The sequence below is a fragment of the Monocercomonoides exilis genome (assembly GCF_001643675.1).
Source record: "Monocercomonoides exilis strain PA203 chromosome Unknown scaffold6-2077815, whole genome shotgun sequence".
Lineage (NCBI taxonomy): Eukaryota > Preaxostyla > Oxymonadida > Polymastigidae > Monocercomonoides > Monocercomonoides exilis.
In genome coordinates, this window is record NW_027150551.1 from 204,671 (window position 1) to 228,114 (window position 23,444).

General features: G+C 40.9%; 5 protein-coding genes across 5 annotated transcripts; 2 read left to right on the forward strand and 3 right to left on the reverse strand.

Annotated features, from left to right (window-relative positions):
* Positions 1–82: 82 nt before the first annotated feature.
* MONOS_12937 (uncharacterized protein) lies at positions 83–4,397 on the reverse strand. Its single transcript, XM_067865600.1, has one exon. It carries the CDS (start codon positions 4,285–4,287, stop codon positions 706–708), a length of 3,582 nt encoding a protein of 1,193 aa, XP_067733696.1. The 5' UTR covers positions 4,288–4,397; the 3' UTR covers positions 83–705.
* A 705-nt stretch (positions 4,398–5,102) lies between these two features.
* On the forward strand, positions 5,103–7,936 carry MONOS_12938 (uncharacterized protein; the record flags this gene model as incomplete). Its single annotated transcript, XM_067865601.1, has 1 exon — positions 5,103–7,936. The coding sequence occupies one exon, from the start codon at positions 5,103–5,105 to the stop codon at positions 7,563–7,565; it is 2,463 nt and encodes an 820-aa protein (XP_067733697.1). The 3' UTR covers positions 7,566–7,936.
* A 2,205-nt stretch (positions 7,937–10,141) lies between these two features.
* Positions 10,142–11,080, reverse strand: MONOS_12939 (putative Kinetochore protein NUF2; the record flags this gene model as incomplete). The annotated part of the gene is made up of 5 exons (XM_067865602.1): positions 10,142–10,260; positions 10,313–10,389; positions 10,504–10,608; positions 10,712–10,853; positions 10,906–11,080. The coding sequence occupies 5 exons, from the start codon at positions 11,078–11,080 to the stop codon at positions 10,142–10,144; spliced, it is 618 nt and encodes a 205-aa protein (XP_067733698.1).
* Positions 11,081–11,214: 134 nt separating this feature from the next.
* Positions 11,215–20,402, reverse strand: MONOS_12940 (uncharacterized protein; the record flags this gene model as incomplete). Its single annotated transcript, XM_067865604.1, has 3 exons — positions 11,215–17,507; positions 17,640–20,241; positions 20,343–20,402. The coding sequence occupies 3 exons, from the start codon at positions 20,400–20,402 to the stop codon at positions 11,665–11,667; spliced, it is 8,505 nt and encodes a 2,834-aa protein (XP_067733699.1). The 3' UTR covers positions 11,215–11,664.
* A 518-nt stretch (positions 20,403–20,920) lies between these two features.
* MONOS_17064 (uncharacterized protein) lies at positions 20,921–22,720 on the forward strand. The gene is made up of 3 exons (XM_067869947.1): positions 20,921–21,107; positions 21,163–21,659; positions 21,722–22,720. The coding sequence occupies exons 2-3, from the start codon at positions 21,234–21,236 to the stop codon at positions 22,619–22,621; spliced, it is 1,326 nt and encodes a 441-aa protein (XP_067733700.1). The 5' UTR covers positions 20,921–21,107; positions 21,163–21,233; the 3' UTR covers positions 22,622–22,720.
* The last annotated feature ends 724 nt before the right edge of the window (positions 22,721–23,444 follow it).

Consider the following 23,444-nt stretch of genomic DNA (forward strand, 5'->3'; position numbering starts at 1 on the left):
TTTTTTAATGTGAACAACAATTCTTTTCATGGTACTTATCTGAATGATTGATAAACAAATATTTCAATGCATGGATTCTTTATATTTTGAATATTTCTAATAATAAGATTTCGATAAGTCAAATGAAAACAATCAGAAAAGATTTTTCCATTCAAAAATCAAATTTGTATGCAAAGCGTTTTGTTCACAAAAATTGCAGAAACAAATCAATTTAAAAATAATCGCTTTTGGAGCAAACAGAAATTAAATTATTGTTTTTCATGAAATGTTCATTGGTTGAAAAATTATTTTCTTTCAAAAAAAAAAAAAAATCAAAAAGAGGGTCGCTGAAGGAATCGAACCTTCGACCTGGAAAGATCATCGATAAATCATCAATGAAGAGTAGACCATCTTCCACCCAATCATACCACTAGACTAAGTGACCCTCAAAACACGCAAATTTTTATTTTGATCTGCATTTTGTTCGCAATCAATATGAAAGAGTATGAAAAATTTGATTCAATTACATCATGGGTAATATTTTGGAAATTCGTAAATTCTACTATAACCTCGCTGTCGACATTCAAAATTGAGCATAAACACATAATTTTGAGTGATTCTGAAAGCAGTCACAATCGGATATTTCAGAACATAAACGAGATAAGGAAAAAGCGAAAGTCTTCCGTAATTAACTTTTCTTCAATAATATAGTGAAAAATCCACTTTTCATTCTTCGAATATTTTTGAATTTGGATATTGTTCTCGAGCTCTTCGAAGTTGTTTTTGAAAAGCAGATGGAAGCGAATCATGCTCATATATGCATTTGATAACCAGTGCGACGTTCTGACAAACTGCTTCGCTGTACCCGACTGACTGTGTTATCAGCCGAGTGAGTGAGTCCATAATGTTCAACCCTCTGCACCGCTCTTTCTGGGAGTCATTCATCGACGCCACTGACCCAACAAGCGTCGCTGTGAGGTGCACTCTGATCTCCTCCAAATCTTTGTCGCCTCTGAAGGCGTTTCCTCTGTGGTCGTCTGACGACCGAACAACCGGCCACAACTCTTCGGTCGAGTCCAAGTAGAACATCAGCACCTCATCCAGAATCACCAGGCCGTCGCCTGCCAAGAAATGCGCATGGAACGGAGGCGTGGATACCAGCTGTGCCAGAGCTCCCGTTCCGTACCGCACAATCACAGGGTGCGTGCGATGGTGCGCATCAAGCGCCTTCAGAATAGAACTCACTGCATTCAGCCCGCCAATCACTTTTCTGTTCTTTGGAATGAAGCTGAGCCCAAACACGGCTCCCAGCAGCTGCTGCGTGAAGTCCGGGTTCGTCTCACAATAGGAACTCAACAGAAATCCTAGCAGTGGAACAACATCGCTGGTCTCGAGATCGACTCTTGTCTGCTTGTGATGTAGGCACATGGATGCCAGCACACCCACTGCAGAGGTTAGTGTGTCCAATGGAAACTTCTTGTAGTCTGTGATGATGCCTGCGACCACAGCAAGCACATTCACCTTGTACAGCAGAGGCAGATAGTCCATCGTCTGGCTCGCGTAGAAGTGGAGGATGCTGCAGCTGCGTGTGACGACAGCCTCATCCACGTCGTGGTGGATGTCCACCAGCCGCACAAGTAGCGGAATCGCCGTGATGGCCTCCCGCCCAACCGCCAAGCGCCCGTCGAGCGTGTCCAGGCAGTTGCACAGGATGCTCAGTGCATTCCTCACAATCACATAGAACCCGTCTTTGTAGTCGCTGGCGATGCGAAAGAGATCAGGAACAGCACTCCGCACCACCAGCGTCTTGCATACCGTCGAATGATTAGTCAGATGGACCAGCGCACCAGTTGTGAGGCGGATGAGATCGTCGTCTTCAAAGGGGTACTTCCGCAGCTGGCTGATTAGCACTTTCTCTCCCCTCACCTTCAGAATGTGCTGCAGATCTGCCTCTGACGTCGACAGCTGGTAGAGAAATCCAGTCAGATACCTCACAGTGAAGATGTCAATATGCGCCATGGACTCCATCCGCTGCACCACAGAGTCCATAATGTCCTGCTCCAGGATGATCGCCCGGCACTGCGGCGTCGACGAGAGAAAGCAGATCATCTCTGAGAAGCCCAGCACGATGCTCAGCCCTTTCAACTCCTTCGTGAAGTACGGTGCAAGTGCTGTGATCACCCCGTGCTTGATGAATGCCTCGTGGTTCTCCTTCATCCGCGACAGCATCGCCAATGTGTTCATCAGCTCCTGCAGTTTCCCTTCGCTTTTGTTCAGTAGCTGATTCAGCAGAAGATAAATGAGCTCTTCATCAGCCATGATCCGCACTTTGCACACAGCTGAGCGGTTGAAAAACAGCATCATCAGTCGCATATTCGCATTAATAATCGCCTTTTCTTCGCCTGCCTTCAGCGCATTCTTGAGCCGATCAACCACACTTCTGATGATATCATCCACAGCTTTTAGTCCTTTCGTCTTCGACGCGTTTGTCAAATACCCAAGCGGATCCTTATGCCTCGCTGCGAGTATCTTTCGTGTTGTTGGCTCAGCTCCTTTCATCAGGTCGACCTCCACAAGATTCGCAGCCACAAGCATCGGCTTCTCCTTCAGCTCTTCTGCCTTCTCGTCCATCAGATCACGCAGCTCGTGGAAGAGGCCAGCCACCGCGTCTGTCTGCGCTCTGTTCTTCGCCGTCTCACTCAGATTAACCTGATTCGCATCTGTTATCAGCGCCTTCTCACCAGCTTCTTCAGCAGCGAAAAAGGGCTGCAAGTCAATCAGCGCTGCATCAAGTGCTTCGTAGTCGCCTTCTCCTTTCGTCTGCACATCAATATCAAGCACACCAAACTCATCGTCTTCCTCGTGTTTGACTGGCATGTACCCTTCTTGTTCTTCTGCCTGCCCTTCCTTCGCCTGCGACTGCTGGATCGTCTTTTGAGTTTGCTGCGCATCTTTGTCTTTGTTTTCGTTCTCTTGTGCGTCTTGCTGTTCTTTGGCTCCTCTTTCTTTTTCGGCTGTATCTCCTTCTTTGCCTTCTCCTTTTTGCTCGTCTTCTTTTCCTCCTTGTTTTTCATTTTCAGTCTGCCCTTTTGCTTCATCCCCTTCCAACTTCTCTTTAGTCTCTTCAACTTTTCCTCTCTTTTTCTCTTCCTCCTCTTTATGCTGCTCCATCCGTTCAAAATTTGTCGGAACAAAGTCTGCCTCCACTTCAATCTCCAACTCATTCGCTGTGATTGGATCTTCTCTTGCTCTCTTCGCTGCAGCTGCCGCTTCTTCCTCTGCCTTCTGCCTCCGCTTGTGCTCATCAACAACTGACAGGCCCTGGTTGCGGCCCTTTCCCATCTTCTCCAGCCAATCTCTCCTCTGTTTGTCGAGTGCCTCTATCACATCAATCAACACATCCTCCACAATGATGTACCCTTCCTCGTCTTCAACACCCCGAAGCCACTGCTCCAGAAGAAGCAGCTGTTTCCCAACTTCACTCAGAGGCTGGAACTCCTTCTTTTTCTTCGGCTTCTTTCGCTTTCGCAATCGAACTGGATTTCCTTCTGGATGCTGTGCGTACGGAAGAATCTCCCATTTTTTCACTTTTCTTTTCTCGCGAATTTTCTTTCTCCATTTCTTTGCTTCTTTATTTGGCTTTGGCAGTATGGCAGCAACAGCAACTGCGCCTCTACCCGATGGATCTTCTTCTGCTCCTTTTTCGCCCGCTTCACATGGAACCCATTTCTCCACTTCTTCTTCCACAATCACTTCCACAGCTGCCATCTGTTCGTCTCCTGCTTCATCAGCATTAATCCATTCCGACTTTGATGGATTTGAAGATAAAGGTCCAAACGATCCTGCTCCAAGCGCTTCATCTTCCAATTCTTCTAATGTCACCCATTTGTATTCCCAATCTTCTTCTCCGCTAACTTCACTTTGAAGTTTTATTCTGCTGAAATGATCATCAGTTCCGTCAAGTTCTCCCTTTTCAAGGTTAATTCTTTCACCTTCTTCAGCTAATTGCTCATTCACATCTGTGATTTGACATCTTAAATCCAAAAATATTCGTTGAACATATCCGATATCATACAGCCTATTTGGAGAAAATGTTATTGAAGGGGTGTCTTGCTTTTTTGATGATTGTTCACCAAGTTTCTTTGCTAATAATTGTTGTCTCTGCGCTTCATTTTTCTGACTAATTTCATGTAATTGCATGTATCTATTTCTTAGTGCTTCAACAGTAAAAGCAGAAAAATCTTGCTGTCTCATAACATAGCGCCTCCAGTCATCAATATCAAATTTCTCTCCATTTTCATCCAACATTGCTATACTTATTTTTCTGAATATACGAGGATTACCGATGCGAATTTCATCAAAATTGCGCGAATGAAATTCTATAAATTGCTGAGGAAACTGCTCTGATTCTTGTATTTGTTTCCCATCTATAAAATTAGCAGAAATAAAGCGTAATTTAAATTAAATTTCAAATTACAATAAATACCATCAATCATGCGTCAAAATTCATAAAACAAAAATGATAGATCATGGGCTACATTATTAAATTTCAATTAACACAGCAACCATTAACAAATTATTTAAGCAAATAATTAAGCAAACGCTGATTGTTGTGCGACAACGGGAATACATATTTTAAAACATTTCTTACCATCATGGGATTGACTCAGAGTATTCAGGAAAAGAGAGATTACATTGTTTCTTATATCGAAGAGACGCATCTTGATTCTTTTCCTCTTTCGAGACTTTGTGATTTGAAAAGCAATTCAGAATATGTTCTTCAAGAAAAATCTTGCATGAAACTTACAAATTTAACGAAACTATTGCCATTTGACAGTGAAAGCCATTGTTTGATGAAAATGTTTGCACTTTTTGACGAAAAGAAAGCTGGGTATGAACACCAATATATAATGTTATTATTATTTATATTTTTATCTCAGATTTATAAATGAATCTCAGATCTTTTTCCCTTTGATAATGTTTAATAAGTTCGCCACACTTTCAGAAAAGCTTGAAGGTATTTTTATCTATATATTTTTGAAAATATCGTTAATTATTGTATGACTTTCTATTTTTTGGAATCAGCGATATTCATGGAACATTTTAATTCCTTAAATCATTTCATGACATTAAATTCCGTATTGTTCATTGGGAAATGTTCTTTATTTGCCTCTTCTTCAGTTCAGAATGATGAGCAAGTTTTGGAAATTCTGATGGAGGAATTGAAAAACATGAAAGAGGAAAGCATGGATAAAATTGGTTATGAGACATTTAAAGCCATTGTTTTAAAGCATAAGGAATTTCTTGATCCAAGAATGGATAATAATGAAACAGATAGAAGTCAAATTTTGCCGATAATTAATGAAACGAAGGCGGACATTGAAACCAAAAAAGCACAAGATGCCACCGATGTTTGTTTGAAAAAGATCGATTCAAATTGTGAAGCACATCTTGAAAACGAAGCGCGATCTGAAGAAAGCCAAAAAAATGAGCAAAAAGGAACTAATGATGAAGAAAATTCAGATTCTAATTTTAAATCACAAACTCTTTCTTCTGATTCTCTTATGCATTCTGTAGCAGATTCCGTTCATTCTCAACTATCTTCTGATATTTCTTTTACGAATCTTGATTCACCTTCTTTCTCTAAAGATCATAAAAGCAAATCTCAGGATGCGTCTTCATCTCCTTTGCCTCAAAGTAACTCAAATTCGAATTCTTCTCCCTCTCCAAAAACCAACCCACACAATAACACCTCTTCCACCCAACCTCATCTTTTGAGTGTTTCTTCTTCTCTTTCTCTTTCTTCTTCTGAAAACACAAACCGCCCCAGCCCTTCTGCCAGCCCTGGCTCCACCGCCGGCTTCTGCGAGTGGCAGCACAACGAAGAAGATGCTGACTCCTACGTCGAATGGACAGCTCTTTCAGGCAACCAGCATGTCACAGCAAGCAACACAGATGTGTCAAGAGCAGATTCTCGTGAATTGCTCTGGCCATCTTCTGCTTCTTCTTCTTCGCCTCTGATGCATCCTTCGATATCTGGCGTCTCATCAGGTGCCTTCTTTGCACACGCAGAAGGCAGAGAATCGCTTTCTCAGTCGCCTTCTGCTTCTTCGTATGGAACACCGCCCATTTTGGAAATTGCCTCTTCTTCCTCTTTCATCCCTGTCTCTGCACTTTCATCTGCATTTATGCAAACACCTGCTGGCTTAGCACCTTCTTCAACACCTTTGACTCTTTCATTCCCATCATCATCATCTTCTTCTTCATCGTCATCTTCTTCTTCCTCTTCCTCTTCTCATTCTACTTCTTCTCTGTCCCTTGTGCCACATGACCTTTCACTTCCCCAGTTTTCCCCTCCTCCCGCACCTCAGCAAACACCCGCGCACGTCACCTCTCATTTAGCAACCAATGCCTCCTCCTCCGCCCTTCCTCCTCCACCATCTCCACCTCAATCATCAACCTTCTCTGAGAATGCTTCTACGCCAATTGCGCTTTCTTCTTCTTCTTCTTCCTCTTCCTCTTCTTCTTCTTCTTCCTCCTCTCACTCTTCTTCTTCCTCCTCTTTCACCTCCAATCCTCAGCCCCATCTGCCAAAGGCTCGCCGGCTGGCGATGAGAGTCGATTCGATCGATGCTTCTGATTCAACCGATGATTTGTTGTTGCAATCACAAAATTTCAATCAAACACACAAGAAAATAAATGCAGAGGAAAAGAGCTTTTCTTTCAGTCAGTTTTCGTCTCATCGTCCTTCCCATTCGTTTTCGTCGTCTTCGCTGCATACTTCTTCGAATGATGACACAGGCAGAAATGGCATATCTGAACACGCAGGCATGCTATCAACTCATTCAAGGAGTGATTCTTCTTCAGATACAACTTCTCATTCCTCCTCTTCCTTTTCCTCTTCTTCCTCGCTACAATCAACATCTGACGACAACCAATCTGAGCAGAGCCAACAAACATCCACCGACCACCCCCACCATTCCCCTCAGAACTCCTCCTCGTTCTCCTTCCTTGTGCACCACAAGCATAACCCTTCGTCTGCCTCTGTCGAATCTCTCTTCTCCAACCCGCGCTTCATCCCCACCCCTGCCCTCACATACGAAAGCACCCAGCTCGGCAAACCAGACCCGATCCCGTCTGCACGTATTGACTGGAAGCATAAGAAGCAATCGTCCTCTGCGCTGATGTATTCAACGTCTTCTTTGTTGTCTTCAGATTCGCTTGGGACGTTTGACCAGCAAAATGACGAAGATTGCTTTTCGCATTCGGAAGACGACAGCATGCTGGCAGATGTGACGCCGCCAGGACTGCCATCATCAGCATCTTATTCATATTCTTTTGATAATGGTGCTTCTTCATCATCATCTTTGTCAGCTTCTTCTTTTTCATTGGAATCTGACTCAGGTCACGCCAGTTCTGATTCTATTTCTCATTCTGAGACATTCCCTATCACACCCACGTCGCAGACACCGCCCCCTCCACCTTCTCCTTCCTCTCCTTTTCTTTCTCTGTCAATGCACTCAGAATCTTCGTCTTCACCAGAGCATTCGAGCTGCTTTTCTGATGATGGAGTAACGCCACTTTGACAATAAAACAGAAGTTAGCGAAATGTTAGTTTAATTTTAGTTGGTTAAAAGATTTTTTGATATTTAGTTTTATTTTGCTGTGCTCAGTATTTATTAGCTTTCTTTTTTTTAGATTTCTGTTTGACTTAGTTTCATTTTTAATTTTAGAGAATTTTTTCAATTTAAATTCAAACATTATTCATAATTGAACTCAAAATAATAGTTGATTTTGATTTGAGTGTGCAACACATGATTTTTATTTTATGAGCCAAGTTTCTAATTCTTTGGCTTGGCAATCAACTTTCATTTCAGTTTTGTTGTCTTTGTTTTCGTGAATATGTATTTGCAATTGCACAGATGAAACAATTGCGATTCAACATTTTGTAACACAAGAAAATGAAGAATAAAGAATGCAATGGCTAAAACAATCACTTATTATCGAAGAACACTTTGCTTCTTGATGCATCATTGGGAAAAAGATTCAAAACAAGTGTGAAAAAGATTCCATTTTCTTCTTTGCATATGAATACTGAATTTTTCTTTTCAAATAGCAGAATTTGGAATAACTTTTCAACTTCCAGCAATTTTCCTTATGAATTTGAATTAAAAAAGAAAGGAAAGAATCTGTTTGAATGTTTTAGTTTTCTTCTCAGTAAATATTAATTGTATGTTGAATTCCAAAAATTAATAATACCAATTCAAGAAAAACACTTGTAACAAAAAAAATAAAAAGGAAAGACATCAATTTCAAAGTATAGAAAACATTGTAAAAGATTAAAAAGAGAAAGGAGAGAAATTGTAACTATACTTTTAAAAATCTGAAAGACTTACAAAATTAAAGAATTTTAAGTCGCTGAAAAAATTAAATTGAATTAAAATAAAATAAAAAAGATTGATGTTAAAAGTCAGAATTGACAGATAATGAAAAACAGCACTGCAATTAAACCAAATAATACGCTCATAAATGAACTTTTGGTTCCCACATTAGAGAATACGTTCCAAATTGCCGGAATCAATGAAAAAAAACTTGTAACTTATTCGAATAAATAAAACAACCTTTTAAAAAATGAAACATTGTAAGATGAAAACTTTTTATTAAAAAAAGATTCATTCATTAAATAAGATACATACAAAACTATTTTGGTGATCATTCTCAAGAAAAGTCTTGGAATAATGAATAAAAAATTGTAAGTTAGACTTTATAAAATCAAAATTTAATAATCCAAATCAAAATCAAAAATTGTCATAAAGATAACATTTTCGTATAAAAATCAGGAGGGTGATATAATATCAAAGTAATGTTCATTAAACACTAATGAACTTATCGTGATTATTACAAAAGAAAGTTTACAATAATTTAATAACAAAAACATTATAATTTAAACAAATGTCAAACTTAAAAGCAGATAAATCATCGAGACTTTTATGTACAAAAATTATTAACGTAAACCAATTCAAAAAATAATTATTTTCTTGAACAACTCATATCAATTCATCTAACAGAATAGATGCTAAACAAAGAACGGCTATCTCATTCTCATTCACATTCAGGCATCGTTCGCGCCAAAAAGCATTGATACATAACATCATATTCCTCAGATGAAACAAATAAATTAAAATTTATTTTCTTCATAAATACAACTTCAGAATGATTTAAAATTTCCAATGGTACAAGAAACATCTTGCTCCACCACGAATTTTTAAAAGGCGTATCTCGAAGTTGCTTCTGGGAGATAATAACTGAACACAATAAATGAGTTCCAAAAGTGCTTTCACTAATAATTGGTGTTCGACCTTCTTGAATTCTTTCACAGTCCGCAAGTCCCATTCTGTAAAGATAAATAAGAGCTACAATTAGTTCCGCAAGGGTCAAAGAAGCTGCATTTCTTGTAAAGGTGAAAAAATGAATAATTTTATGGTAAAGCTCAGCGTTCTTTTTAATCCTCGATTCATCAGTAAGCAATGCAGATATTTTATCAGATATCAAAAATCTTTGAAGAACAGCAACGACAGTCTTTGCGCACAACGAAAGACAAGAATCATTTGATAACTCTGTTGAAATGCGGAAGTAAATAATTTCTTGATCAACAGAATGCTCCTCAGGAAAGGAAGCTAAAAACAATGAAGTTTCGCGTTGAGGCGAATCACCTTTGGAATCTTTAAATGTGTGAACATAAGCGCAGGGTGTTATCGGAGCAATGCCATTTTCTGAAATACACTCCGAAGATATTGATGTACAATGCGATATTGCTGCCATAATTAGGTAGTAATCGATATATAGGAAAAATCAACGAACAATTGCGTACTTCAAAAGTACTTTTCACAAAAAGTGGTTAATATTTTATAGCTAAACTAAGGTTGGCTTTGATCTTGTTGTTAACGAACATTAAGGGAATCAATAATGAAGGACGGTTCTACATTAATTTTTAGCTTTATTATAACATATGCTATTTCTAGTTACAGCTTTGAATTTCTAATATTTCATCATCCTTTCTTAAAAAATTTTTTTCACAATGAAAATAGAAATAAAAAAATACAAAAAATACAACGTGACGTGCTGCGAAATGATAAAAATTGAAAAGTTTTGAAATGACATTTTAGCTAAAAGCGTTCCCTATTTTTTCCCACAAATCATTTTGCTGATCAAAAGAAAATTCTCCTTCATTTGAAGTAATCTGAACAGGGATAGGATCCTTTCCATCAGAAGGAATTATAACTTTAATAGATTTCAAGATAAACATGCTTTGATCTTATTAATAATTACAAACCTCCACTCATTTCATTTTCAGTGCTCATAGTCACATTTCGAAGCCCTGTTAATTCTTCGTAAAGTTGAATTTGAGCACTTCAAAAGAAAATATATCGAAATGTTGAAATAAAAGACAACAATTGCGTTGTGAAAAAATAGCATGATTGGTTGGAATAATAATAATAATTATCACAATCATAAAATTCACACTTTGATTTCTTTTTATTCTGTTCAAACTGACGTTTTAATTCTTCCATTTCTTGATCATAAGCAGCGGACTGATCCTGTAGCTGACAAAATTTTCGGATCAACTCTCTTCAAATTTGAAAATTTAAAATTTATCATTGCAAATTTATGTGGAAAGTTGATGATATTCAAAAAATCATCTCAATTGATAAAAAAAACAGTGAAATTAAACTTATTTCTTTCGCTTGATTCTTCTTTCAAAGTATTTGCATCATCAATTTCTTTTTGAATTTTATCCATTTTTAATTTATGTTCCTTCTCAGGATCTGATTCTGTTGCTCGTTTTTCGGCTTCTTCAACAGTTTGAGTCCATTCTAATTGAAAATATTATTATCTTGAACAATAATAAATGTTACAAAGCAGAACCAGATAATGTTGCTTCAAATGATGCTTGAGCTTCCTTGGCTGTTTCTTTTGCAAGTTTAACCTCTGCTGCTATTTGTTTAAGTTTTTCGGGTTCATCTGATTCTTCAAATGTCTTTATAAGTTGTTCCATTTCATTTAATGCTTGCTGGAGCTCGTCTGCTCCTTCTTGTTCCATGAAATAAAAAATTTGTATTTAATTTCCAATTATTGAATTATTTTTTTATGGGTTAACATTAGTAAAAATTCTTGATGAACTTAACATTTCAAATGTCATTTTTAATTTTTTTTCATCTTCAAAAAATGCTTTGATAAAAATCATGAACATATTCAACGAAATTTGCTTAAACTATAAAAAAAAGATGATTTGAATGATGCGATTTAGGCATTATCAAATCCTAAAAAAATTCACAAACAAAATAATTCAAAAATTGCAATTGATTTTGGTGGAAAATTTTCTCACTTATTTATTTTAATTTTCCATCTCTATAAAGATAATCACAAGTTAACATAGAAAACATCATTAAGCTAGAAACAAATCCAACAGAGAAGAAACTGAAATAATGAAAAAATGTGACATATAAAATGAAGATAAATATGGAAAAAATAACTAAATTTCAAGAGACTTATTTGCTGCAAACCAATTTTCAAACGCAACACAAACAAACAAACAAACAAATAAACAAATAAACATTTTAAAAAAACAGTGGATGAACAAAGATAATCAAAAAACCAGCCAAATAATAATAATAATAAATCGAATTAAAATGCACGACGTTCTGCTGAGCTGGACATAAAGCCAACAATATGCTTGGGCTTCGGGGCTGGTTTTGGAGAAGGCGAAGGGCGCGGGGCAGACGAGACAGCTGGCTGCATGTAACGCGGCAGAGGGCGAGAGCGCACAGCTCGCTTGGCAGCAGGGGTGGATGGATGGGACGAAGACTTCGATTTGGCTTTTGAATCTTCCTGTGTGTTGTCTGGAGACTCGTCCCCGCTCTCTTCTTTCTTTGGCTCGCTGGCTTCACCCAGCTGCTTGTTCTTCTGCTCTTCCTGTTCTTTCTCCTCCTGCTCTTTTTGCTTCTCCTTCTCCTCCTTCGCATCCAGCGTCTCCTCCACTTTCTCTGCCAAACTTACCTTTTTCCCTCTCTCCACTTCTTGTTTCGGCCTTCGATATGGCTCACACACAGGCTTCGTCGGGTCAATTCCCCTCTCCTTCCACATGCTCGTGTGCCACTCCCGCACAAAGCGGTGGCTGTTCGACGACCACCACGCTGCTGCATCGTGCTCTGTCCAGTACTGCCTGTCAAACAAGATGGCCACAACCACATCCTTCCCTGAAATCTGCTGCGACTCTGCCATCACAAGCGAGATGCCAAACGTGCCTGTCTTCCGGCGGTATGTTAAGGAGTCGCACGTGGCTGGGTCGAGAAGCCGCCAGCGCCCAAAGTACGCGTCGGTGTTCGGATCGAAGTGGAAGGGGGACTCTGGGCGGGGCAGCAGAGAAGAAGAGGAGGAAGAGAAAGAAGAAGAAGAAGAGGAGGAGGAGAAGCCACGAGTCGAGACAGGGCGATGAAGTGAAAGGGAAGATGCATTAGATGAAGAGGAGGAAGAGGAAGAAGAAGGAACAATAAGCGATGGCTGTGAAGGCGGAGGTGAGCCAGCTGGTGAGCCCAACAGCTCCGACGAATCAAAGCGGAAGGAGCGCGAGCGAATATGCGACGTCTTTCTCCCTCTTATTCCCTGGGGCATTGGCTGGAATTCAACATCTGCCTGGTTGAAAAGAAGAGAACTGGGCACATTTTCTGTGTCATTCATTTCAGGGAGAGAGGCGACAGAGAAGATGGACAGTTGCTTACTACCCATCGATGCGAGCTGTGCCTGTGACTGTGCTATTAGCATCGACTGCATCGATTGCTGTGATTGCAGCGACTGTTGAGACAGTTGCGACTGAAGAGACTTCTGCTGCTGAGCAGCCAGCATCTTCCTCTGCTGCTGCTGCACCAGCGCGTCCCACACGTCAGTTACTCTGTCCCACACGTCCCTCACAAACACAATCAGCCTGTGCGGCGGGCGCGTTCCCTTTTGCGTGAACTCCCAAAAGGACAGCTTTCCATCGCTGTCCGCATCGCACTTCGCAAAGATGATCTCAGTCATTGCTGCGATGTCGTCGCCTTCCACATCGTTCTGCAGAGAGGACAGCACGTTGAAGAGGTCACTGCCATTGATGAAGCCGTCCTGGTCCCAGTCAAACAGGCGGAACAGAAAACGCGCTACGACAAGGTCGCCGAGAGGGGTCAAGTGTGTCTCGCGAAAGGGCGAGGGAAGAGAAGCAGTGGGCGACTGCAGCAAAGCAGTTGGGTTGATGGTGGGGGAGGAAGAGGGGGTGCTGTGAAGAGGTGAATTGTTGGCGGGGGGAGAATTGAATGGAGATTGCAGCGAGTTCGAAGAGGAATGCAGAAGCGAGCTCGACTTTCTCGAAAGCGCCTCTCTTTTTGCCAGCACTGCATTTGAGGGAGACGAAGCACTGGCATCAGAAGGGCTGTTCCCAGCTTCGTTCCCGTTTGACTGGAGTGAATTGGAAGAAGAAGCTGACTGCAAAGGAGTTGGTGGCGAGTTGAAAAGAAGCGAAGAACGACGAGGGATGCACAATGAATTTGTTCTCTGGTGTTTTGACGAGCCGTTCTGCTGCTGCATCAGCTGCTGTTGGATCAATCTCTGAGCATCGCCCACTTCACGAGACAACACAAACAACGAACCCACCACAGCAAACAGAAGGCGCAGTGTGAGGAAGAAGCGTGTGGTGTCGATTGTCATTGAGAAGTCGCCAGTGATGGTGTCGGCCTCTTTCTTCATCTTCTCCTTCTCTCGCTGCAGTTGCTGCTTCATCTTCTGAATGGACGGGATGTGCGAGTTGTACGACGGCTTTGCAAACGCCACCTGTCCCTCTTTGCCAGTCTTGTTCAGCACCGCTGTTGTTGGCAGCACATTCGCCTGGAATGGAGTGGGGGTGGATGAAGGAGACACTTGGCTGTCGAGTTTGGAGTGGTAGCGCGAGAATCCTTGGTCCAGCAAGGGCGCCATGAAGTTCAGGTATGTTGTGATGCCGCCGATCGTGAAGCGCTCCACTTTCGTCCCATCGGCTGCTTTCTCCTTCATCAGAGGGTCGTTTTCAGGCGGGGGCAGGCGGGAAGCGGTGGAAGACGAAGAAACCAGCACGTTTTCAGCGTCTGCCAGCGCTGTCTGCATCTGAGCTGAGACGTCGGCGTAGTTCGCAGCGAGCGAGCGGCGGAGCGGCCGGAGTGACATCGCCTTCAGCTCTTTCTTCTCCATCTCGTCCAGTTTCGCCAGCTGCTCGTCGATCTCCGCCACTCTGCTGATTCCGTTGTCCTTTGCATCGAGGAAGCTCATGATGGAGCACAAGGGGACAGGGCAGCAGTGATAGTCAATAGGAACTCCACATTCATAGGCAGTGACAGAAGTTGAGGCATCGTCAGGAGAAGAAGGGAACAAAGTGCTGGAGAAAGACGGGGCATTAACAGAGATTGGTGTGGAGAAAGGAGTGCTAGTTGCATAAAATCCATTGGGTGTGTCGTTCATCAGCTTCTCATACTCACTCGTTGCTATCAGCCTGTCTCTCTTCGCAGCCTCCACGCCTCCAATCACAATCGTCCAGTAGAGATAGTTCGCATACACCTCGTTGTCCACCCCCAAAAGCGCCATAAACCTGGCAAACGCTGCCGGTGCAATGAAGCCGTCGACATTCACACAGCCATACAAGACAGACGGCGGAGGGTCCCTCCCGTTCTCCACAAACACCCTCTGCACCACTTTCGCAGGGAGCGGATACCCCACCCGCACCGCAGACAAGAAGCGGCTCCGCTCCGCCAGGTCGAAAAAGGCGCGCATGTGGTTGACTCCAAAATGCGCCTCGTTCTGAAAGCGCTCCACGACAGAATCAAACGCATCGACCATCTCCCTCAGCCGCTTCTGCTTTTCTGCATCTGCTTTCGCTTTCGCCTCGCGCCTTTGCCGCTCTTCTTCTTCCATCTCCTTCTGCTGCTCCAGACGAAGACGACGCTTCTCCGCACGTCGCTCTGCTTTCGATTTCTTGTGTGCTTTTGGCTTTTTCTCTGGTTTTGATTGGTTGCCATTGTTTTCTGTACCCATATTGTTTCCATTCTCTTTCTCCTTTCCATTCTCATCTTTCTCTTTCTCCTTCTCCTTCTCCTCTTCTTTCTTCTCTTCTGCTGCCATTTCGTCGATGATATCTGCCCCTTCGCTTATCCCCAGTGCCATCAGAATCTCCTTGTTCCTCTCCATCTGCTTCCTCCTCTTCCTCTGCCTCGCCTTCTCCTTCTCCACTCTTTTCTTCTTCTCTTCTTCTGTCTCTTTCTGCTTAGCTTCCACTTCCCTTGAGATGTCATCGCCATCGCCAGCACCATTCGAACGAGTCGTTGGCCGCTCTGGCTGAGGAATCAGAATTTGGGGCTCACTAAATTTGGGTGTGATGGATGATGAAGACTTGGCCAATGGAACAGATGAAGTGGATGAGGTGGATGAATTAAATGAATTGGATGAGGTGGATGGAGAAGGAGAGGATGAGGTGGGCTTGGCAGATGAGGTGGAGGTGGATGTGGGAGACGGAGACGGAGAAGAATAAGATGGAGAAGGAACAGAAAAGGTGATTTTTGAGGTTTTTGCCTTTGATTGTTGCTGCTGCTGTTGTGGCATTGAAATATCCATTTTCGAATTATCAGGTGGAATTTGTGTATTATTAGCTGGCTGAACTGTTCCATTGTCATTCATTGACTTTGCTGTTTGTTCTGCTGCTATTTCCTCCTTCTGTGTATTTTTACGTCTTTTCGGTGTTTTTGAGCGAGAAGGCAGTTCTTCTTGTGGTTGTGGAGTTGACTTGTTATTCTCTTTCTCTCTTGTTTCTTGCGTGGAGTTATCAACAAATGGAACAGAAGATGGACGAGATTGAATGACAGGATTTGAAAACTGTCTTTCAACAACAGTTTCCCTTTCAAATTGTTCATTATTTTCTGTTTGCTCAAAATAATCCTCTTTTTCATTGCTCTGTTGAATGAGATATTTGGAGCTCCTGTTATGTCTTTCCTTTTCCACCTTCTCTTCATCTTTCTTCTCATCACTCCAATTTCTTTCATTTACATCGATTTCTGATTGTTGCAATGGACGTGGCTGCAGTTGCGTCTTTTCCTGCTGCTGAGATAGCTGGTTCTGTTCAAATTGTGCCTGTGATTGTGATTGCGATTTTGACAATGAATGTTCTTCAATCTGCATTTGTGTATGCATTTGTGCTTGTGACTGTGAATGTGATCGTGAATGCAACCGCGGCTGTGACTGTGACTGTGACTGTGATATTGATTGCTTTTCCATCTCAATCTCTTTCTCTGCTTCTATTTCCATCTGTGGTTTCTCTTGCTGAAAAGACGGTGAATCTTCGTGTGCTCCCTCAAAGAACTGCACTGTGTGCACACTTTCAGTCGAGTCAATTGTTCGAGTGGTAGATTGACTCGACGAAGAAGACGCTACGAAATTCGACTGCTCATTTGCAGCTTTGATGAGTTTGGAGAGTTTGAGATCACTTTTATTGGATGAGGAGGAAGAGGAAGAAGAGAAATTTTTATCATTTTTATTATATGAAGCATCGACAGGAAAAGGAGGAGCACCAGGCGAATGTGCGCGATTCAGAGAAGAAGCAGACGCAGCATCGTATTCAATTGTGAATGTGGGCGATATCGTTGTTACAGACGTCGAAAAAGCAGGTGCTGTTGGCGAAGCCACGTGTTCCATTGAAGGAAGCATCGATGCAGATGAAAGGGTGCTGTAGAATGAAGAATCCAATTTCGGGTGCTTCATCTTGTTCTTTCCCAATGTGCTGCTATTTTCATTACCATCTCTATCTTCATCATCGTCATCATCGTCTTTGACTGTCACAAGAATCGATTGGGCTCTGCTGAATTCTGTTGTCTTTCTGTCGAACGAGCGGTCAATGAACGGAAACACTTCAAAAGTGCTGTCTTTTGCCCGTTCTTCCGTTGGCGTTCGGCTTTCTCCTTGGCTTTCTCTTCCAAATGAGGTATTTGGAATTGCATTGTTCTCGTCTTTTACATCATTTCCATTGGAATTCATGCTGTTCTCCACTTTATCATCACCCTCATCATCACCCTCATCATCATCTTCATCATCATCTTCATTGTCATCATCATCATCATCTGAGTCATCATCATCTGAGTCATTTTCTTCAGTGTCATAGTAATCACTGTCCTTGTCGTCTCCATCATCGTCGTTCAAATAGAGCTCATCATAAAACCGCTCTCCTTTCTGATACAAAAGCTCTCCCCCGCTTCTTCTCTTCTCTTCTTCTATCAGCTCTTCCTGTGATGCATTCACAGCCACATCTGCATTTCCTTCATTTCGTTCACTTAGCTTGTTGTCAACTGCTGACTGCATTGTATTCTGATGTGCTTTGTCAAATGGACTCATTGCCTCGTTCTGGCTGTTGGAGTTGCCTTGTGATTGAGGTCGTGCTGCAGACGGAGCATTCAGCACAGAAGTCGAAGGTGCTTTTCGTGGAATTTCTTTTTATTAAAATTAAAATTAAAATTATGATTAAAAAAATATATCATTGGTAGTGATGACAAAAATAGAAAGTTATCAAGAGAAACAATAAAATTGATAAATAATAGCATAACAACAATTTGATATCACACCATTTGCAGCATGCAACCTTACACTAAATCCAAGCACCCCTTCAGCTGGATCTTCATTCGCAAAGTTCTGATTGAACGGATCTTCATCTTCAGCTTCGTTCTTTGCTTCTTCGTTTCTGTTTGCTGAGCCTCCTTTCTTTGAGCCATTAGCATCATTTCTGTTGCTACTAAAAGTAACATGATTGTTATTCCCATTGTAATTATTGCCTGCTCTTGATATGCTTCTGCTATTGTTATTGGCAGGATCATGAGTACCTCCTCCATTGCTTCCTCTGTATTTATTGCCTCTTCCCTCGTCTCCATTCCCGTTTCCACCCAAAAGCGCCTTCTTCTTCTCCTCCTCCTCCGACGGAGAAAGAGGTAAATACGTCGACGTCTTCCTGCCGACCACGCGGATGCTGCCTCTTTTGAACTGCGTCTGCAGATATTGCATCTCCCTCTCCTCAATCCCTTCCCTTTGCAGCGCTGCCACCGTCGACTCTTCCACCACTGGCGCCTCCATCCTCTCATCATCCATTCCAAATTCTTCTTCTCCCTTTTGCAGAGCTCTAATATCCATCTCATCCACTCCCGTGCTCCGTCGCCTCTCGTCTGCCAGCAGCTCTGCCTCAATGACGTCTTCCTCATCCATTCCATACGCCCCTCCGCTTCCTCTCCTGTCGACTGCATTCGACAAGTGCCGCGACAGCTGCTGGACTGAATAGAACGGCTGCGGCGGACGCGGGTCTGCCACATTCGACCAGTCGACCACGCGAAGCGGAGTCCAGCGCGGATTAAGTGCATCATTCAACATGCGGTCGCTTTGGTTGGGTGTGGAAACAGAGGAGGAGGAGGAGGAAGAGGAAGAAGAAAAGGAAGAGGAGAATGCAGAATAAGAAGAAGAGGAGGAGGAGGAAGATGATGATGAAGTGCTTGGACGAGATTCGTGGACAGGGGCGATGTAGTGGACAGAAGGAGGGATTGTTTGAATGGGAGTGAGGCGCCCCGAATACGGCTGGGGAGTGTGAGGAGAGGACAGAATGGCTGAGATGGAAGAAGACGTCGCCTGCAGCGTCTCTTCGTCGGAGGCCGGGGGAAGTGCCGAAAGAGCAGCAGAGATTGAGTAGCGGTGCGGCTGCGAGGGAGGGTCGAAGAGGAAGTGTGAGGTTGGCGTGTGGAGAACAGAGGCAGAAGAAGAAGAAAAAAGAGAAGAGGACGGAGCGGATGATGTGGTGGAGGAGAAGCCAGCAGCAGACGATGGAAGATACGCGTTTGCCGGCAGCGTCGAAGACAGCGCAGAGGAAGGAGAAGAGAACATCGAAAAAGCAGACGCACCTGAGTTGTAAGTGGATGCCAGCTTCGGCTCGTACGATGGCACGAACGGGCGCGACGGGAGCATCGCTGACGAAAGAGAAGGCGAGTGGAAACGCGGCGGGGAGCTGCGGGAAGGCGAGTGGCGGCGAAGCGAAGCGGATGGCGAAGGCGTCCGATAGACAGGCACAAACTGGCCGAGCGCACTTTCGATCGCTGAGCGGCGGTCTCCAGCTGAGCTCTTCGCTCTTCGGCCGCCCACTCGTGCTCGTTCTCTCTCTCTCTCCCTTTCTCTCTCTCTTTCTCTTTCTCGTTCTCGTTCTCTGTATTCTTCTCTGAATTCGCTTTCGCTTTCAATTTCGCTTTCGTCTTCGTCTTTGCCTCTTCTCCACTCTCTGCTCTTGTCGTTTTCCAGCGACTTTCCTCTTCTCTCCCGCTGCCCTTTTGCTGTCTGCTGTCTCCCTCTTCTCTGCTTCTGCCGCTCAGCCATGCGCTCTTCAGCAATCGTCAAGATGTGCTCATCTGCTGACGAGCCTAAATTTGGCTTCTCAAAACTCACTCGTAGTTTCCTGCGTTCAGAATTTTTGTTTGCTTTATTCGTATTCTTTGGTGACATCCTCTCTCCAACGCTTCCCCGACGACCTTTTCGCTCTCTCTCCAGCTCTTTCCTCGCTCCTCTTTTAATTTCTTCTTCTTCCAGTTGAAATTGCTCGGCTTTTATGTAAGTTGATGTCAGAGTTCCTTCTCTGTAAGCAGTGCCAATATTTGGAGATTGCCCTTGAAAGTCCAAGCAAGTTGTGTGAAAATAGGCTGATTCGGGTTCTTCTGGAAGATAAGGTGAAACCAATAGCGCATCTTGATGAGAATTTCGAGATCTGCGCCCGAGCGATGCTCTTTTTGGAACAGAAGGAGAAGTGAAATTTGAGAGAGGCTTCTCATCCATAACAAATCTTTTGTTGAAAGAGTCTGGAGAAAGTGCTCTTGAATGCTTTAGAGGCAAAGCGGTGCTGTTTCTCAAATCATTTGTTGCACTCGGTGAAGAATCCTTTATGGATGATGAAAAGGTCAATTTTCTGCGCGAAGAAAATGTTGAAGATGATGGACGAGCTGTAATAGTTTCCGCAGATGGGGATGAAGCTATTCCCCTCGAATTGTCCGCATCTTTTTGCTTTTCATTTGAGATCGAACGACTCCGAATAGTGTGAGTTTGGGTCATTAAAGAAGGTCTTAAAAGCAATGGTTTATATTGCGTTGAAAACGGAACTGAAAAAGGTTGAGATGTCTCGAATAAATTTTTATGTTTTAATTCATCCTTTGTAATATAATTATTTGAAAAAAAGATTCATCATTTTTCAGTATGATCAATAAAATGTAAAATTAATCAAAAGTTTCTTTTGTTGAAAAAAAGGATACCAAAGCTTCTGAAGGTGTCATAACAGCTCTTCTTGGAGCCTTTTGTTCAAGCGTTGCCATTTGTGCTTTGGAACGTTTGCTTTCAATTTTTCTATTCAAAGTTATGCAAGCAAAGAATAATTCGATTTCTTTATTTATGGTTTTTTTTTTCTTTGATAAGGACTTTTTCCAATAAAAAGGATGGTTGAAAAAATAAATACTTCATTTGAATTTAAGCCTTTTCTCTGATTATTTTTTGGTTTCATTTTCTAAAGAAAAAAATAGTGTACTCGAAATTGTCTTAACTTGAAGATTCAACGTTTGTCAAATGAACGCAAACTGTATGTTATTTGAAGAAGAAATTTTGCGCATTAATTTCATTTTAAATTTCATTAAATGAGAACGAATGCCTTTCCTCTTTTGATGTGAGGAACAAAAGATTAAGAATTATTCAAATCCACTTATTCCTAAATTAATATCTTTAATTTTAAATAACAATAATTTTTGTATTATTGAGAACGATACACATTTTTAAACATAAATGATGACTGAGGAGATTGCAACTTTTTTTATGCTTTTAAGATCAATATTTGTTGTTGAGTATTTTCATTATGAAAAGAGTTAAGGATTTAAAACATGTTTGATCCATTTAACAAAAAAATATTGACCTTTCTTAAAGGATAATTTTGGACACGCAAATTTTTTGTCGCTTTCAAATACAAACTTTTGATGAATAAATTGCTTTGATTTAAACAACTCAGACTTCATTGATAGAAACGTTCAAAGGCGTGCATCTACAATCAATAATTAAAGGTTAATGTTATGCTTTTCCTTTTCTTAGAAACATTTTCAAAACTTTGTCAGTGCAACAATAATGAAGTTCGACCGAAAATTGAGCTATTGGATAAAGTTATGGAAAAAATGAACACAAAAGAACTAGAAACTTCTATTACAATGGATGTTTATGAAAATATTGATTATTTGATGGATTGCGAAAACATTGCAGAAGAAAATATAATTCTCCTTCTAAAACTTTTGGGATATAGAAAAGAACTGTACGAAATAAAAACTGATAGCTTTAAAGGAACGACATTATCTGCTACGCTTTGGAGTTTAATAAACGAAGCAAATAGTAAATACGAGATGAATTCAACGCAAGTTGATTTTTGTGAATGCTATTTAATTAACAGTAATTATGTCTTCGTTAATAAGGAATCACATTTGATAAATTACGTACCATATATTCTGAAAGTTGCTTTGAAGAAAAGGAAAAATAAGAAAGAGCAAGCTGAAGCGGAAATCGCATTAATGTCTTTGTGCAAAATTGAGCAGAATGCAGTATGTATATTTTTTGGATTAGCTTATTTCATTTGTTGAATGTTAATTACAATTTGAAATAGGAAATAGAGAAAGAACTTTTCCTGGATCATATCAAAGAGATTATACAATTTCACCAGAAGCATAACAATCTTTCACATCTAGCCTATCAGCGTGCTTGGGAATTTCTAATAAAAAGACTCAATGAACACAAAGAATTGGAAAATGTGATTGTGAATGAATTGCATTTTTACAGGGAAGCATTTGGAGAATTGGAGATACTGAAGCAATGTGTGAATTGGACGAAAAACGAAACAGGAAGATATGAAATAGAAGAGATGCTTATGCTTCGATGGGTGAATGCGATAAAATTATCCTTATGGAATAGCACATGGAGATTGGACATATTCAGCAAGCTGGTTGATTTCGCTGTGAGCTTTTACAGGCTTGCAAAGGATAATCAAAGAGAGATTACTGGCTATTGTGCAAATGCATTATCTCGTGTGATGTCCTATTCACATGTGAACTTCAACGATTTGCTGAAAAATGATTTAGTTGATTTTGCTTTGGAGGAAATAATGCGACCAACGTTGGACGAATACATCGCGCCTGCATGCTTTTTATTTTTTGATGATCTTGCAAGCAGGATTGATAACTACAAATCGGATATTGTTGAAGACTCAATAAGTGAGTTGACAGAAAACTTGGAAAATTCTATTTCAGGAATTGAAGATGAATACAAATATTTGAACCAAATTAATGAAAAGCTCGAGATCATGAAAAACGCTATTGTGTCGTGTTCAAACATGTTGATCAAAGAAAAAATTGAAATAGCATGGAGAAGAATGAAAATCGAGTCATTTGAGAAATTCGAAGAAGAGGGATACGAAGATGTTATTATTTCGTATTATTGGATGATAAGACATAGAAGATATTGCTGGTACAATTGCATCAATATTGCAGATTTATTATTTTTCAAGTAGATTTTGTATTTGCAATGCTTTAGACAATTAAATATTTTTTCATTCATTTTATTCACACTTCATAAGATTAATTGGAAAAATTGCTTTATCATTTCAAAATTTATTGGTAAATGTCATTTTTGGTAAAATAACATTTTTTTGGTGGAGAACAAGTGATGAAAGCCAAAAATTCTCTTCATAACGTCAACCAAGCTTTGTTTCTTTAACTATTTCATCAGAGAACACAAAAATTTCATAGAATTAACTTCAGATATGAAAGTTATTTCTCCAAAGTCTCAAAAAATTCCTAATTTGATTCTTTCTCAAGAGAATGAAAAAATTATTTTTCAATCAAGAGGAAAAAATATCGTTCTTAATAACTATTTCGGCAAATGGAGAAGATCCTGATACTGCATGATCAACGCCCTTTATTATTAAAATTTTGTTGTTTCTTCTTATTGTGCTTATGAGGTTTTAGGGTTTTGACGAAATAAACAAGTTCACATTGGATATTGTGATGGTTTATGGTTTTGCCGAGCAAAATTAGGGTTAGGGTTAACACAAGAAGAGATTTTTAAAATGAAAACGATATAAATAGTGGGTGGGATCACCTTGGGACAAGGACCTACTCCACTTGCCACTATTTCAATTCGAATGATGTTTTGAAGTTGTTTAATAATAATATATTTCAAAAAATAGTAATCCATTTTGAGATTTTTAGGAAATTTTTTCTTCAAATGGTATTATTTCTGTCAGATTTATCAGAAACATTAACTTTTTTGCAAAAAGTCTGAAAGATGCATAGGCAAATGACAAATATATCATTCCCAACTTTTGAATGCTG